General features: G+C 43.3%; 1 protein-coding gene across 1 annotated transcript; it reads right to left on the bottom strand.

Moving 5' to 3' along the window:
- Positions 1-9287: 9287 nt before the first annotated feature.
- Positions 9288-16371, bottom strand: LOC103712353 (28 kDa ribonucleoprotein, chloroplastic-like). Its single transcript, XM_039116056.1, is given in 5 exon segments — positions 9288-9735; positions 10182-10250; positions 10252-10464; positions 14951-15052; positions 15618-16371. Coding segments are annotated over 5 exon segments (1107 nt in total). The 5' UTR covers positions 16275-16371; the 3' UTR covers positions 9288-9669.
- Between the last annotated feature and the right edge of the window lie 732 nt (positions 16372-17103).

Here is a 17103-nt window from a genome sequence, read left to right as displayed (position 1 = left end):
TCTGAGGGCTTTCCTAAAATCGTAGTGTGAGTACATGCAATCATTGTGTACCATGAGATCTCCTTGCTCTAGGTGGATAGCTGGTTTGCTTCTTAGTTGACCTCATCTAAGATGCAATTGACATTCATAGACCTAAGAAATTCATAATCTTTGCAAGCCCCTGATCTCTTGTAATGCAAGGTTTGCAAGCCTCTGATATCTTGTAACGCAAGGTTTGTATCCGTAATTTTCCTTCCTTCCTTGATTTTCAGTAGAGAAAAAAAAAAGAACTAATTCTCCTGGCTTTAATTGCCTTCCAGGCTTCTGTGAAAGCTCTGAAGCTATAATTGGCTGCTTCAAATTGGTAACATGCTGTATTATGTGTTTTATCTTGGCTGCTTCAAATTGGCAGCATGCTGTATTATGTGTTTTATCTCTCTGCTTGTCGTGGTGCTCTTTGGTTTGTCAACATATGAACTGTTCGTCAAATTTTCTGGTGTTGATGGTGTTCAGAACATGCAGCGGCCGGTGACGATGATCAGTTCCAGCTAAATACCTAGTAGGCATTTGAAAGGCCTAACATCAACATTCAATGCATCTCAACTTTCATTTTCCTGGTGCAAAATTAGGCATTGGATTCGAAGCATTCGGGCAAGGGGATCAAGCAATTTAAGTACCTTGGACACTGTTTCAGATTACAAATAGTTCTTTGGTTGGTCAAGGAGGCATTTTATGCTCTCAGTGTACTCATGGTTTGAGATACATTAGAAGATGGAGTTTGATCTGAATAGGAGCTTCTTCCAGTGATCTAATCCCTGGTCGAGTGGTGGATAAGGGAAGGTTACCAACCAGCCACACACCATCAAAAAATAAAATAAAAGAAATAAAAAAGGATAACTTTTGTTTGGCCAAAGGGAAAAAAATTGGGTAACTTTGATTGGTCTCTTCTGTGCCCCATCTTGCCTCTGCTGGTTCTTGGTTTTGCATCTTCTTTGATCTTGGACTAATGGATGTCTCTACTCAATTATGCAGCAATTGCCTCCTTAGCCAGCTCTGACATTGTCTCCCGTTGTCATTGAGCTCTCTGGAAATCTACTCCTCTCTTTTGTTTTATTTTTTCCTGCTATTCTAATTGGTGATCTATTTTTGTTTCAAGGACTTTGATCTTCCCATCCCATGGTTGTCCCCAGCCATCACAGGCATCCACCGGCATTCATCCCCAATTTCCCTACCTCTCTCAGCCTCCAAGGAGGAGAGGTATTTTAAGGTCCCTTACCATCTCTTTTGCCATCCATCGGTGCTGGCCAAAATGGATCCCCTTTTGCATGGCTGCTCTTCCTGGTGATCAATATATCGGAAATTTCACTTTGATTCCATTTTTGTTATATGCTATTGTCGCAAACATTGTTGTCCCTCGTGGTTAAATAACGATGTTGACTTAAACCATGCCTAACTTTAGACTTTGGGGTGTCCGAGGAAAAACTCTCTTCAAGTTGAAATTTTTAAAACTCTATGCATAATAAGAGTTTCGTGTACTTCAAAATCTAAATTTATACTAGATTTTGGTCATAAAAAAAAATATAAAAAAAATGCTTAGATTAAGAATGCAATATAACGGATAAATTTTAAACAGCTTTATGAAGAAGGCATATTAGTGTTTTGCCCATGCTTTCATCATCTCATATCTCTTTAGCAATCACATACTTTTGCATGTGCTATAACTAGCTTTAACAAAAACATGATATGAACCCTTTTTTTAATAATGTAAGAACACTGCCTCCCCTATAAGTGTGTGTTCCAAGATTGATGAGATTAGGAGAAGACATGCCATGATTCAGCTAAAATATATTAGTCGATGGGACCAAAAACATGTAGCTGCCAAAAGAAGAGATCGCTTTTCTACAATAGGGGTTTTGGAAAAGTTAATAATGTCGAGAAATCCGTTTCTCTCCTGGATTGATTTTTTTATAGATGAGATGCGGTCAACCGAAAAGGGAAAGGGACTCTAGATTCAAAAATGTCCCAATAGACGTCATAGTTGAACTCTTTTAAATTGGTTGGACTAAAGCAGCTAAATTATAACTGGTTCAATTTCCATCAATAGCAATAGTTGAATTATCAAAACCTCTTTCCATTTGGACTTCAAATTAAATAGCCAATGCTGCTTTATCTTTTCCACCTCACAAAGTGATGTTTCTCGCCGCATACCAAAGTCCCCTTCAACTATCTCCTGCGGATATGATTGGGTATGCACGATAAGCATGATCTAAAACTGTTGCTGGAAATTGGACCCGGGGGCGGCCGCGAACCGAAGAGGAGGAGCTCCGGCGAACACTGGCGGGCGGCGATCCATCGGCGAGCGGCGTCCTCCGTGGGGGGCCTGCAAAAAGCCGGTGGCCGGGGTTTCCGGCGCCGGCCCTCCGATGCTTAAGTCAGAGGGGGGCTTAATTGTGGAGAAGGAGAGGGACTGTATTTCCAAGTCCGAAGCCTCCCTTGGGAGGAAGAAGCCTCCTGCCCCCTTTTTAGAGGGAGAAGCTCCCCTTTTATAGGGAGAGTGGCAGGGTTACCTGTGATGTGACTGGGCGAATTAATGGGTTACCGTCACGATTGGACGTGGGCGTGTGAAGTAATGAGTTGCCGTGGATGGCCCGTTCCCATCATGGGAGGAGATGGCGTGTTGCCAGAGCTTGCTTGTGGCGCGCAGTGCAGTACATTCTTGGGAATGGTGAGGTGTTGACAGTCGTAGCAGGGTATGGTCCCTGATTAATATGTCGTGGCGTGGCCGGCAAGTAAAGCATGGTGCGGTGAGGCTGCTGCAGGGGATGGCCGCAGCATATAGACGACGAGGTCGGCCTTCTGAGGTCAGCTCAGCCTTTTGGTCTCGGCCTGCTGTGCTCGGCCTTCTATGATTAGCCTTCTGTGCTTGGCAGCCTTCTGGATGAGCTCGGCAGCCTTCTGTGCTCGGCGGCCTGGATGAGCTCGGCCTGGATGAGCTCGGCAGCCTTCTGTGCTCGGCGGCCTAGATGAGCTCGGCCTGGATGAGCTTGGCAGCTTCTGTGCTCGGCCTTCTGGGCCTTAGCCTTCTGAGCTCGGCCTGGATGAGCTCGGCAGCTTCTGAGCTCGGCCTGCATGATGAGCTCGGCTCGGCTCTCTGAGCTTGGCCTGCATGATGAGCTCGGCCTGTATGGTGAGCTCAGGTTTGTTGTCAGATTTGGGTGCTTTAATTGTACGTGTGGGGTGGTCTATTTTTCCCCCCAACACTACCCCCCGACTTCCGAGTTCGAGCTGCTTTTTGGCTCGGACGAAGGAAGTAGTCCAGTCGTTGATCATCCTGTGATATAGCCAAATATATATGGAGATGTGCGTGCCAAGTAGGGTGTACCTCTCATGCAGTTGGAGTCAAGTGCTTCAGGTCGACTCAGCAGCCTTCTTTGGCTTGTGGTCGACTCAGCTCTCGAGAACGTCGAGACGACGCGGCAGATCTTCCGCGTCGCACTTCTCCCAGCATTGGAGATCTGTGTGGGCGTTGCTTTGTTGTTATCCACGAACATTTTGAGGGTGCTTTGTTGTCAATCACGAACGTTTCGGGGGGCCACGGAGGTACTACCCCGTCATCCCGAGGTCGAGGGAGCTCGGGCTCACTGTCGACTCGTCGGGGCATCTCGACCTTAGTCGAGGAGGCGCTACGGGAGGCCGCGAAAGTACTATCCCGTTGTTGGTGTTGAGCGCCACGGAGGGCCGCGAAGGTACTACCCCGTCTTCCCGAAGTGTCGAGGGATCTGGGCACGCACTGTCGACACTCGGGGCATCTCGACCTTAGTCGATGAGGCGCTATGGGGGGCCGCGAAGGTACTACCCCGTTGTTGGTGTTGAGCGCCACGGAGGGCCGCGAAGGTACTACCCCGTCTTCCCAAAGTCTCGAGGGGTCTGGGCACGCACTGTCGACACTCGGGGCATCTCGACATTAGTCGAGGAGGCGCTACGGGGGGCCGCGAAGGTACTACCCCATTGTTGGTGTTGAGCGCCACGGAGGGCCGCGAAGGTACTACCCCGTCTTCCCGAAGTGTCGAGGGGTCTGGGCACGCACTGTCGACACTCGGGGCATCTCGACCTTAGTCGAGGAGGCGCTACGGGGGGCCGCGAAGGTACTACCCCGTTGTTGGTGTTGAGCGCCACGGAGGGCCGCGAAGGTACTACCCCGTCTTCCCGAAGTGTCGAGGGGTCTGGGCACGCACTGTCGACACTCGGGGCATCCCGAACCTAGTCGGGGCATCATTGGAGATACATACAGGAGATGGATTTCGTTGGCGATCGTGCGCCCTTATTCGGAGCAGGGCGACGTTGGAGATAAGGATACCCGTAGGTCGTTTTTTGGATTCTCCGACCTGAAAATAGATGAAATATTGAAATTATTTGAAGCCAAAGTGGCATCCTGTATCTTTTGGAGATATTTTGATGGCTCTCGAGCTTCGAAGTCCCTCAGGACTTGGCTCAGCACCGGCCTTCTTTGGCTCGATTTTCTGGGAGGGGTGTTCTGCACTCAGGCTTCTGAGCTCGGGCTTATGAGCTCAGCAGCCTTCTGGTCTCGGCCTTCTGAGCTCGGCCTGCATGAGCTCGGCCTGGATGAGACTGCTGCAGGTCGTGGCTGCAGCATGTGGATGACGAGCTCGGCCTTCTGAGCTTGGCTCGGCCTGCATGAGCTCGGCCTGGATGAGACTGCTGCAGGTCGTGGCTGCAGCATGTGGATGACGAGCTCGGCCTTCTGAGCTCGGCTCGGCCTGCATGAGCTCGGCCTGGATGAGACTGCTGCAGGTCGTGGCTGCAGCATGTGGATGACGAGCTCGGCCTTCTGAGCTCGGCTCGGCCTGCATGAGCTCGGCCTGGATGAGCTCGGCAGCCGTCTGTGCACGGCCGGGGCTTCGGTGATGGCGACGCTCTGAAGGAGAGCAACGTCACGAGCGCCGTCGTAAGGACTTACACCCATGAGGAGGGAGTACATAACTCTCCTTCTCCAGACCTCAGCTTTTATTTCTCTTTCCCTCCAATTCGTTGATGTGAGACTTTGGCTACTACTTCTCACTAGTTGCCCCCACGTACGTCGTTGTAGCGGGAGCCATGCCTGATTCGAGATAGCTCGGGAGAAAGTTTCTTCCTCTGCTTAACATGAACCCGTGGAGGCGGCACAGGAGGAGCCTCCACTTGTTGCAGGCTTTGGGCTGCAATGGCTAGCGCTTGGACTTGCTGCACTAGCGCGTCGAAGTGCTCGGGTTGGACTTGTGGAGCTTGATCTGCCGGAGGTCTTAGTGGTGGATTCTGGACTGAGCGCCCGGGGCTTGGAGCATGATGCCGGGAGGTATCAGAGACTCCTCTGCTCCTTAGTTTCATGGCCACAACTCGGGCCCTTCCTCTAGCGCCAACTGTTGCTGGAAATTGGACCCGGGGGCGGCCGCAAACCGAAGAGGAGGAGCTCCGGCGAACACTGGCGGGCGGCGATCCGTCGGCGAGCAGCGTCCTCCGTGGGGGGCCTGCAAAAAGCCGGTGGCCGGGGTTTCCGGCGCCGGCCCTCCGATGCTTAAGTCAGAGGGGGGCTTAATTGTGGAGAAGGAGAGGGACTGTATTTCTAAGTCCGAAGCCTCCCTTGGGAGGAAGAAGCCTCCTGCCCCCTTTTTAGAGGGAGAAGCTCTCCTTTTATAGGAAGAGTGGCAGGGTTACCTGTGATGTGACTGGGCGAATTAATGGGTTACCGTCACGATTGGACGTGGGCGTGTGAAGTAATGAGTTGCCGTGGATGGCCCGTTCCCATCATGGGAGGAGATGGCGTGTTGCCAGAGCTTGCTTGTGGCGCGCAGTGCAGTACATTCTTGGGAATGGTGAGGTGTTGACAGTCGTAGCAGGGTATGGTCCCTGATTAATATGTCGTGGCGTGGCCGGCAAGTAAAGCATGGTGTGGTGAGGCTGCTGCAGGGGATGGCCGCAGCATATAGACGACGAGGTCGGCCTTCTGAGGTCAGCTCAGCCTTTTGGTCTCGGCCTGCTGTGCTCGGCCTTCTATGATTAGCCTTTTGTGCTTGGCAGCCTTCTGGATGAGCTCGGCAGCCTTCTGTGCTCGGCGGCCTGGATGAGCTCAGCAGCCTTCTGTGCTCGGCGGCCTGGATGAGCTCGGCCTGGATGAGCTCGGCAGCCTTCTGTGCTCGGCGGCCTAGATGAGCTCGGCCTGGATGAGCTTGGCAGCTTCTGTGCTCGGCCTTCTGGGCCTTAGCCTTCTGAGCTCGGCCGCCTGGATGAGCTCGGCCTGGATGAGCTCGGCAGCTTCTGAGCTCGGCCTGCATGATGAGCTCGGCTCGGCTCTCTGAGCTCGGCCTGCATGATGAGCTCGGCCTGTATGGTGAGCTCAGGCTTATTGTCAGATTTGGGTGCTTTAATTGTACGTGTGGGGTGGTCTATTTTTCCCCCCAACAAAAACGATTCACAATTAGGAGTATTTTTTCCTCGTACGCCTTGAATCGCTCAGCCTTCTTTTATAAAACTGGGTTCCAGCACCTGCTTCTTCATCCTTTGCATCTTATTTGTCAATACAACCATGAAGCCTGAGTCTCCATCGTCCGGACCAATGGCCGAAAGGGTTGGGGAAAGGAGGGAACGTCTAGAAAAGTCCGGTATTCCTCTGGTCGCTTAATGTTAGGACTCATTTATGTAAATAGCCGGATCTTTGAGGGTAAAGAGCAGCACCCAAGGTCAGTGTCTGAGACGGCTGGGAACATTTGAGACTTCCATCTAGCTTTTACGGTGGCCAGATTGACTCTTGTTTTCTGGCAGCCCCCATCATTTAGTTTTCTCAAGGTAAACTTCGACAAGAGTATCTCAGATGGTAGTAATAGAGAAGGAGTGAACTTTATGATCAGAGATCATAAATCCAAGTTCATTATAGCCGGCAGTCGGCGCACAGCCGAGGAGTCAGTCCTGGGAGTCTCTTCCCCTTTTCCTTTCATATTTCCTCTTCATTACAAAGAGATCTTTCTATACCAATGGTCAAATTTTAGGACTTATGCGTGGGACAATCTCAATGCTCACTGTCGTTGGTCCTCCAGTTCGCTTGTGTAGGACCACTAGGTTGACTACATCACAATCTATAAAAATTCTATGTAGGAGAGGAACAGATTTCTCGACATTATCAACTTTTCCAAAACCCCTCTTGTAGAAAACCGATCTCTTCTTTTGGCTGCTACGTGTTTTTGGTCCCGATCAATCTATACATTTTAGTTGATTCATGGCATGTCTTCTCTTTAGTCTCTTTGATCTTGGAGTTCTATTCAACCTCCAGCCGACTGACGAGGAGTTTTCAGCAACTCCCAGGTCAAAGTTCCTTTCGACAACTTCAGTCTTCATTTAGTAGAATCAGCCATCTACATCACTAATATTGATACCTACGGTGACCGTACTGGCCCTGTCTCATACGAAGACTTCGTGGCCTTTTACAGTTTTACCTAGTGTAGGTCTGTAAAGCAGTTAAGGTGGTCAAAGCTCATCTTAGACTTACCGCAACATTGACTAAAAGTTTCTGCTTTTGATGATAAATATAACTAGATGTTGTATATTAAATTGCATGTCATCACATATATGGTCAAAATTTGTCGGCAAATTCTTTTTTTCTATTAAAAAAATTCTTTTATCACATACTTAGGCAAGCTCATTGCAAAAGTGAATGCGTTGTTATTATGAACGTTGACCACTGCAAGCATATGCCCCTAGCTATCTGTATTATTTATGATTCGGACAAGTGGAAGTGTTTAGAGCTTAATTTACGATTTGGAAGTATTTGTTTGTATGTGATGAATATCTTGTTGAAATTTGACACTGTTAGCTCATTTTCACATATATATTTATAAAGTTTGGACAGAAAATTTTCTTAACTATTTCAAGATCGATTCCTAATCGTGTCCTTTTGCTGGTGTTTTTTCCCACATCTGTTTAGCTCTTTAATCATTCGGTATTGACTCTGAACTGTAGAGAGGTGTTTGGACAATATTCTCAAACCGTAATGGACCATATTTTGGACGATGGCAAGGTAACGTTGAGTCGTAATTATCGCTGCTGCTGCTTTTTTTTTTTTGGTCAAACTGAGTGCTGGATTTATTTCCTTTAATTTCCAACTTGCTTGATCTCTTGTTTTAAGTATAATGAATGCCTGTTGATTTTGATTTTAATCTCAAACACAGCTACACCCCTTTTTAGCTGCAATGATTCAAGCAATACTATTGTTTCCTGTGAAAAATGTGTAAGGCCGACGAATTTCTAAAACAATATGGAAGCTGAAGAAACTTTTATAGCCCGAACCAAAACATTGTCCTCCACAAACCATGCAGAAGAGTTTGGAATTTGGCCATGGTAAATTCTTCTTGTCAGATCACCATACTCTCTCAAGGCAGCAACCTCACCTGTTCTTGCTGGAGAGTTTGGGACAGCATTGTTAATCTGAGAATTTTGAGTTCTTTACAAACTTTTTTCCACGAGAAGTCATCATCCCCTGGCAGAGCAACAGGTGAACCCATAAATTCCCTAGTGTCCTTTTGGCTGCCTCCAATTCTTTATTGTAGAGGTGTTTAATCCATTCCCTTGGCTAAGAAATTAGGGGAGAAGTATAAGGCACGAACCAAAGGGAACTGCATCAAGGCCACAAATTTCTAAACTTATATGCGTGAACTGTAAGGAAACCAAATCGAAATCAATTTCGACCGAAGTGCTTCGATTGAATCTATTTTCGGATCCTCCAACATGAAGTTTTAGTTGCACGTTGCACCTTCACAGGTGCTTTAGTCTTGCCTAGATTATTCAGCTGACTTGCCAAACAACAAACACCAGCTGAAATTAGTTGATTATGGTGATTCAACCCAAGCAAAAGCAATTTTGATTTTTGCACATCACACATTTCAAAAGATTTTTACCTGTCACTATAAGTCCTATCAAATTTCTCTTATTTCCATGCTGAATCCATGATTATCTCACAACTGCATGGATTTCCAGCTTTCTATACAAACAATGTTTATATCAATTTTGGACAGGTTGGATTAACAACTATTAGTCTTGGTGGAGAGATCTTGGATATGGACCAAGAAATCCAAGTAACATATTTCAACTAGCTTCTTTTGGGCAAAGTCCTGGATCATTACACAAACCTTACATTTTGCTCGATCTGATCGACCCCCTCCCCCACTTTAAAAAAAATGAAAAAAGAAGGAAGATTTACTAGTTTAGTTCAGAGCTGTTCATAAGGTAGCACATAAGGATGCATGAATTGCATGCACCACAAAGATCTCAACCTGCTTATTCATTTGTTTGGCATATATAAGGAAGAGTTTTTCTGAGGAAAGGCATATAGAGTAGAAGTTCATACTAGCATCACAGAACATTGAGTAAACAGTGGATCCACTCTTTTGGGCAATTTTGAGTCTCCACCTTTGTATAGTTTACAAGTAAGAAATTTGTTCGAGCAAGATTAATCATCATGGGGCAGGGATGTTGCCATTATAACACCACCAACATGAACGAAGCAATGAAGACCCAAACAGTCCTAATCAACAAAAAAGCATACAAAAATTCCCCTACAGCATAAACTACCAAATTAAATTTCCTTAATAAAAGCACTTACTGTGACTTTCAAGAATCCGTAAATGCTCCTTTGCTTCTTCAACATCAAAATGAGCCACGACGCGGCCTTTCTTCAGCAACATTCACTCTTAGTGCCCGACCATCCAAACTCTGTTTAACACCAACAGGGCGCATGGTAGCATGTTAGCAAATAAAATCTGCCTGGTTGAAGATACGTCTAACAGGTGGTTAGTTGCCATTTATTATACTAAAATTGCTAAAACTGAAAAGCCTTTGACCAACATTTTTAGCTGATAAAGCATATACTAAAATACTGCAAACCGTACCTAAGATTTGTAACATATGAAAAAGAATATATTATTTGAGCCTCCGTAGAGTAAAATTTCTATAGCAAAAACAGCCTTCATATATGATATCTTGTTCATATAACAAGAAAAGCAGGTTTCCTAATTCTTTGCTTGAAATCATCTGTTTAGGTGAGTATAAGAATTTAAAGAGTTAGTTTAAGCTTTTGAATATCAGAGTACTAGTATCTCTAGCCAGAGTTTGCTGAGGTACTTCATCCATCTAAAGCAAGCCAGTAAGGGTGGACTGACCTGGCCATCAAGAGCAGCAATTGCATCATCTAATTCGTTCTTGGATGACATAGTCACGAAACCAAATCCCACGTGAACGACCAGTCTCTCTGTCATACACCACCCTTGCATCGATCACTTTACCGTGTTCACTAAACACTTGTTCCAAGCGGGCATCATCCACTTGCCATGGCAGATTGCCAACATAGACCCTGAAAGAAGGTTCAAACTCTCGGGGAGCTCTCTCTACACGAGTACCTCTAGGAGCTGCCTTGTTTACAGTCAGCGATCTGCCATTTAGTTCCTGCTTCCATAAATCATTAGAAAGATAATAAGCCTTGAGAAAAACTTATCCTCTGAAGACTATACAGTCATTTCCCTCGATTGTTAAAAAAAAATAATTTCCTGCTTCCACAAATCATTAGCAAAATATAATCCTTAAGAAAAACCATAATTTGATATGCTAAGTATACACTCTCATTTCTCTTATTTGTTAAAAAATATATTTGACAGTTCACTAATGAGAGTGATTATTATAATATGTAGATACAAATTCGGTATCAGGTCTTGTTTAGGTAGGCAGGAAATTTTTAAAGTTCAAATTAAGTTGAAGATTCCAAAATAAAAAGAAAAGCGTAAAGAGAAAAAATTTATCAAATAACTAATTTACATACATATTAATGCATACAAAAACAGGCAAACACGGTGCAACAGATAACAGCAGCAACAGAATAATATTGATTGGAAATGCATGTATATACAACTGAGAAAATCATGAATATTTCATGAATTGTGCTAGAGAGCATAAATCTATATTTAACATTTTCATCCCAAATAGAACATCTAGCGGAATAATTTTGGTTTCCAGGCCTGAAAAGGCCAAAATCGTATGATAGAAAAGTCTATATTATTTTTTGCTAGTATAGAACAATCTAATATGGATATATCTACAATTATGGTCTGAAACAAAATCATTCTGTTAGGTAGTATCGGTTTTCCTGCATGACAATGCATAGGCATGTCTTTGTGTGTCTTAGTTATTGTACTTGCCAAATAACATATTGTCAGTTGCTTAGTTTTCGAAGTATAATACATAATCCAAAGAACTCATGCATGTTTTTTTTAATAGACAATGAGCAACATAATCATAAAAGAAACATAATCCAAAAAACTTGAAGGACCAAGTTAAGAGCTTCTGCTACTACTACAACATCTGTAGCAAATATGAAATACAACGCAAACTCTAGCGATTGAGATGGTGCGCCGTACAGAATAGGAGTAAGATCAAGAGCAAAAGCTGCACATGGTTTGGGGTCAAGTTGGGCTATTGAACCAACCACATGGAATCGGTTTGATCTTGATTTATAAAGAAATAATGTGGTCCTGACTCTATACCTCATTTGATCAATCAAGGATTCAGTTAAATGATCTAATCGAAACCAATTCCTCTCACCCCCTGCCCCTCTCTCTCTTTCTACACACACATATGTTTGGATGCATCTATCAATCTAATGCACACATCCATGCATGCATATAGATGCAAATACACATATATGCCAAGAATTCAATTATCAGGTATGGGACCGTAGCAATGGTAGCTGATATGGTACACATCATATCTCAATGCACCACATGGATAAAGGGTATTGATCAGTATCCTTTAGCATGGCTGGTATGCCCTTGGTAAGGCCAAAATGGGGCATACCTGCTCTGATAGTACCCGTATTTGGTCAGTTTCAGAAGACATTTAAATCCATGACATATATGTATGTAGTAAATGAGTATATGCAATGCATATAAGTATAATATATTTTAAATATTTAATTTAATATGCAAGTAGTATATGCATTTTTTAGCAATTTGGAAAATGATATTCGTAAGGCAGCATGCAAAAGATTTTAAGTGTTATGGTCCATGAAAATGATATTTGAAGAGATTTGCCTACCAACTGCAAATACAATAATAAAATCATGGGTCTATAAAGTTGCCTAACTATTAGATAAATCCATGTTTATAAAATTAGGTATCAGATATAGTGCCAAATGAAAATAAAATATTCATACCTTGTCTAGACACCTTTTTCTGCCCCTTTCCATTACTATTCTACTTTGTCCTACCTTCTCCACTTAAATATTCCATTGATTAGATTTTTGTTAGGTATTATGAGCATAGAGATCATGAATATTTAGTATGAGCCTCCCAGTTTCATTAAAGAAATTAATTCATCTTGGAGAAGGGGACATTCTGTTGCTATTTTTGTTTATCTCCTATCTCTTGTATCTATATTTGTTTCTTAAACCAATTAAGTTATATCCAAAGAATAAAAAAGAGGGTAAACTAATACAACAAAAGACTTCAGTTTGGTAGACCAAACAAAAATCTTGATAAGATTTTCTCTTTCTATTTACAAACAACCAACTTGCTGTATCCAGGCCCAAATTGCATGACCAATAGAAATCTGCCACAAATTTAATTGTGGGAATTTCAGCCAACCAAGGTTCTAGAAGATTTGCACACTTCTTGTTCTCAATCTCCCATCCATGCAACCCTCCCCACAACCCATCCAAAATAATGAGCCCCCAAGATTCCACCCTCTCTCTCTAACCTCCAAATGATAATCAGAGTATCCCTCCTTGATACACATGCACCAACTGTTCAAGGAGCCTAATATCTCACACTACAAAAAGATATTAGGAAACCAAGTTAACTAAACTTAAGCTTCATTCAATCAGTAATGTTCTTTTATAGATCATTTAATCAGTTTAACACACAAAAAATAGATATAGGAGAGAAACAGAAGCAACCTCTCCCTCTTCTCCAAGATGGATTGGTCTCTTTTAGCAAATGAGAAGAGATGGGATTGGTCTCTCTCTCTCTCTCTAAATGGGAAGATCATGCCTAAATAGCAATTTAAGTAGAGAAGTAGAACAAAGCAGAAGAATAAGGAACGAGAGAAGTGTCTAGACAAGGTGATTATATTATTTTCTTTTTCACACTTCATCTAATGTTAACTCTATTAATTTACAGTTTTCTCCAGGGGTCAGGCAACTCTGTAGAGACACCAGTTCCAGCTGAGAAGAAGCCAAGTCAGTTATGACATCAATAACAAGTTTAGTAAAAAAGACTTATCAAGCCCAATTCTTTACACAATGCTTCTATTACACAATGCAAGCTGTTATGCCGAAAAAAAGAAACAAATCATGGTATACACTTGTACTAGCTACACCAGTGTGCTACATGTGTATGCCTAGTGGTAGAAATTCCGACATTTACGCAAGTTATGGTATAGTAGAAAAACTTTCTTTACATTGTAGAAAAAAAAACCTTGTATTTACATTTCAAATACCAAATCTCTTCAAAGTCGTCATGTAAAAGTTGTCAATTATATGATTTCCATTGCAACACTTCATCTTCTGCGTGATGCCCTTCAACAATACCCAAATTTCTATGACATGCATGTCCTGCTGCTTGTTAGAACTAATTATGATAAATATATTACATTTTCACAAACACACATTGCATATAGAAATTTGCAAGTATATGTGTGTGTATGTCAAAAACTAACCTCTCAAAACCCTCTCAACTACAACCCCTCAGCCCTCTACAACATATACAACTTCTTAACCCTTTCAACACCCCCCTCCCCTCTGCTTGCATCATCATCGACTCCCCCCCCAATGGGTGCTCAGGTCTACATGCAAGCTTTCGCCACTAGTGGTTTCAACGCTGACCTCTTTATCTAGAACACCCTCATCTCCATGTAAGTCGAGTATTCCGACCTGCCATCCCCATACAACGTATTCGACGGAAGTTAGAGACCTCTTTTTTCTCCAAACTCTCCTCCAAACCTAGGCAGTGAGTTTTCTTGTAAGTCAACTACTACAACTTAAGTTGCAACGTGATTTAAGTTGCAATGCAACTTCAACTATAGAGCTCCAAACAGCCTCTGAGTATGGGAGATGTTTCTAGAGTTGTCGCTTGATCTATACAACTTGGCATCTAAAATTTAAATGGTCCAGGCAGTGATACGTTGGCTGGTTTTGTATGAATTATAGAATCAGTTGACTTTGAAACTAAAGAAATTATTCTCCAACTCAAGAAGTTGTTGAACTTCAGACATAAGTTGCACATAGAAAGCATGTGCAAGGAACAGTTTCAGTAACCACATAAATGATACAAGCAAATTTTCTGATGGTGATGATGTCTCACTTTTAATAAACAGCAATCTTTGAGTGTCAGCATGTCAACACTTATAACATCAATTAGGGGATCACTGATTAAAATTATTATCAGGTAGTAGGTTAAGCAATGGTAGGGGCTAATTATGCCACATGAAAGCATCCTTAAGCTTGAGAGGCTTACAAAAAACGAGCAATACAAACATGATCTACTTTCTGCATTTCTTGGACAAAAAGAACACAGATACAACAAAATGTTGCAGCATGTGCAAGGCATGGCAGGGCATAAGGCACCATCTTCCAAAACTCATTTCTTGTTGTAATAAAATTACCAATATCAAGGGAACAACTAAACCTAATATCTTCAACATGATGTAATGCAGCTAGATAAATAAAATATGAATCCTGAAAGAAAAATAAGGGCACTCTTAGCAGTTCATCATGTGAAACACTCATATCCAGCACCTGATCAAAATCATGCAAACATAATACTCCCTGTAACCATATTCTAATGAAGAAATAGAGCATAAAGCACATCAACATTCTATTCTACAATGCACATTGTGCACATCCAATCATGTCGCCAAAAAAATATGGAAAAGAAAAACTTACATAACGATGGAAAGTCTCCACAGCTTTCTCAGCTTCTTCAATAGAGCTCATAGTGACAAACCCAAACCCACGACTCTGATCTGTCTCCCTATTATATATAACCTGCAAATCCAGTTACAAATTACAGAATATTATCAAGAACCCTTAGTTGCATAAGACATAACCATACAATTTTTTTCCTACTAAACAGGAAAAACAGAAAGAAAAACATAATTTTCAGAACAGGCAGTAGAACCCTCCTGAGCCCCTCCTCCATTCTTCTTCCAGAAAAGATTTATGTATATGGAGACTCAAATAAAGAAAACACATCCTGATATACTTTACTAGCAACATTTCCAGGTAAAATTAACATCTGTTCCTGATAACCCTCGTAACAATCAGAGAACCTCTCATTTCAAAAAATAAAACTAGCCTCAAAATAATCCCTGAAAAACTCATCTTGACTACACGAACGGGAGGAAATCATCATAGGAACAATCAAAAAATGGCGAGGACAATCTCATTGCAAAAAATAAAACAAACCTCAGAAATCCACGAAAAATCACATCTTGAGTACAATAACAGGCAAAATCATCAATAAGAACAACGAAAACGACGAGGAAAATAAAACAACTGCCCTAGTACAAGTTTCGATCTTCTCTTTTAATTTTTTTTGTCAGGCATTTACCTCGGCGACTTCCACGATACCAGCCTGGTCGAAAAGGTGGGCGAGCTTCTCGCTGTCGATGTCGTAAGGGAGATTCCCGACGAAGAGCTTGGCCTCCTCAGGCGGCTCGGGATACGGCTCCTCTCCTCCCTCCTCCTCCACGTACTCATCCTCCCCTTCCGGATCTCCCTCGGCGACGACGACTCCACCCTCCTCCACGTACTCCTCGTCCCCTTCGGGCTCTCCCTCGGCGACGACGACTCCACCCTCCTCCACGTACTCCTCGTCCCCTTCGGGCTCTCCCTCGGCGAGGGCGACTCCACCCTCATCCGTCAGCTCCTCCTCTCCCTCCAACTCGGAGAGCCCAGCTTCCGGCCCCTCCCCCTCCTCCTCGCCTTCCAAGCCGAAATCTTCGCTCTCGACCTCGTTCTCCTCCTCCTGCCTGGCCCAGTCGGAGGTCTGGGCCACGCGGGGGATCAAAGAAAGCTTCTTTCGGGTGGAAAGGAATGTGGGAAGGGAGGCAGCGGGCGAGGAGAAGGAGACATGGAGGAGACGGAGGGGCTTGGAAAGTGGGGGGAGGAGGAAAGGGTTCGAGGGTTTGGAGGAGAAAAGTGTGCGGAGGGAGGGGAGGCAGCGATCCCCCATGGATAAGGGCTTGAAGGCCGGAGCTGCGGTCATGGTGGGCGAGAGAGAGAGAGAGAGAGAGGATAAGGAGAGGAGGAAGTGGGGTTTTGGATGATGGGGTTGGGGAGGAGCGGATGGTCCAAAACCCCAACGGAGCCTTAGAGGCCGATATTTCTAGCAACAATATCTTCCCCATTTTTGTGTGCTGCTGCTTTCAGCAACATATGGGCCGGCCTTTTCTTCATCAAGGCTTGGGCTGTGTTTGGTTCCCAAATAAAAACCCAATTAACTATTGAGATTAAGGGGGCATAGTGAGTGCTTATTCAGCTTATCCAACGAAATAATACTTGGAGTAATTCCAATTTATTCAGCGTTTCTAACCTAGAAATAATAATGTCAGAGTAATTTCATAGTTATTCATGTAAAAATATGATTGAGTTAGAGTATGGAAGAGTATAAAGAAATAAAACGATTTATTCGGATATTTCAAACTATAAAAGAACTTTAATTGTTTTTTGTTGGCCTATTTTTTTATTAATAGTAATTAGTTGATATATCTTAGAATAATTATTGATATCAGTAAATTAGTTGAATTGTTACAGATCATCAAAAAAAAATCTTTTTTCTTCAAAAAAAAAAAAGACACTTTCTAACTAAGATTGCATCTGACGCCAGGATAAATAGGGTTTATCTCCATTTATCCCCAGGATAACTGCCAAAGGCCTTGAGCTATTGCATGGGATAAGTTATACCCGTTATCATTCAAACTATCATGATTACACGTGAACTATGTATGGTTTAATTTGGTCTAAATGCCCCACCTTACCCATCCATTATTAGATAAAATGACGAATTTAGCCATCCTATAATATTATATAATAAT

This window comes from Phoenix dactylifera, unplaced genomic scaffold, assembly GCF_009389715.1.
Source record: "Phoenix dactylifera cultivar Barhee BC4 unplaced genomic scaffold, palm_55x_up_171113_PBpolish2nd_filt_p 000046F, whole genome shotgun sequence".
NCBI lineage: Eukaryota > Viridiplantae > Streptophyta > Magnoliopsida > Arecales > Arecaceae > Phoenix > Phoenix dactylifera.
This window is presented reverse-complemented; position numbering and strand designations above follow the sequence as displayed.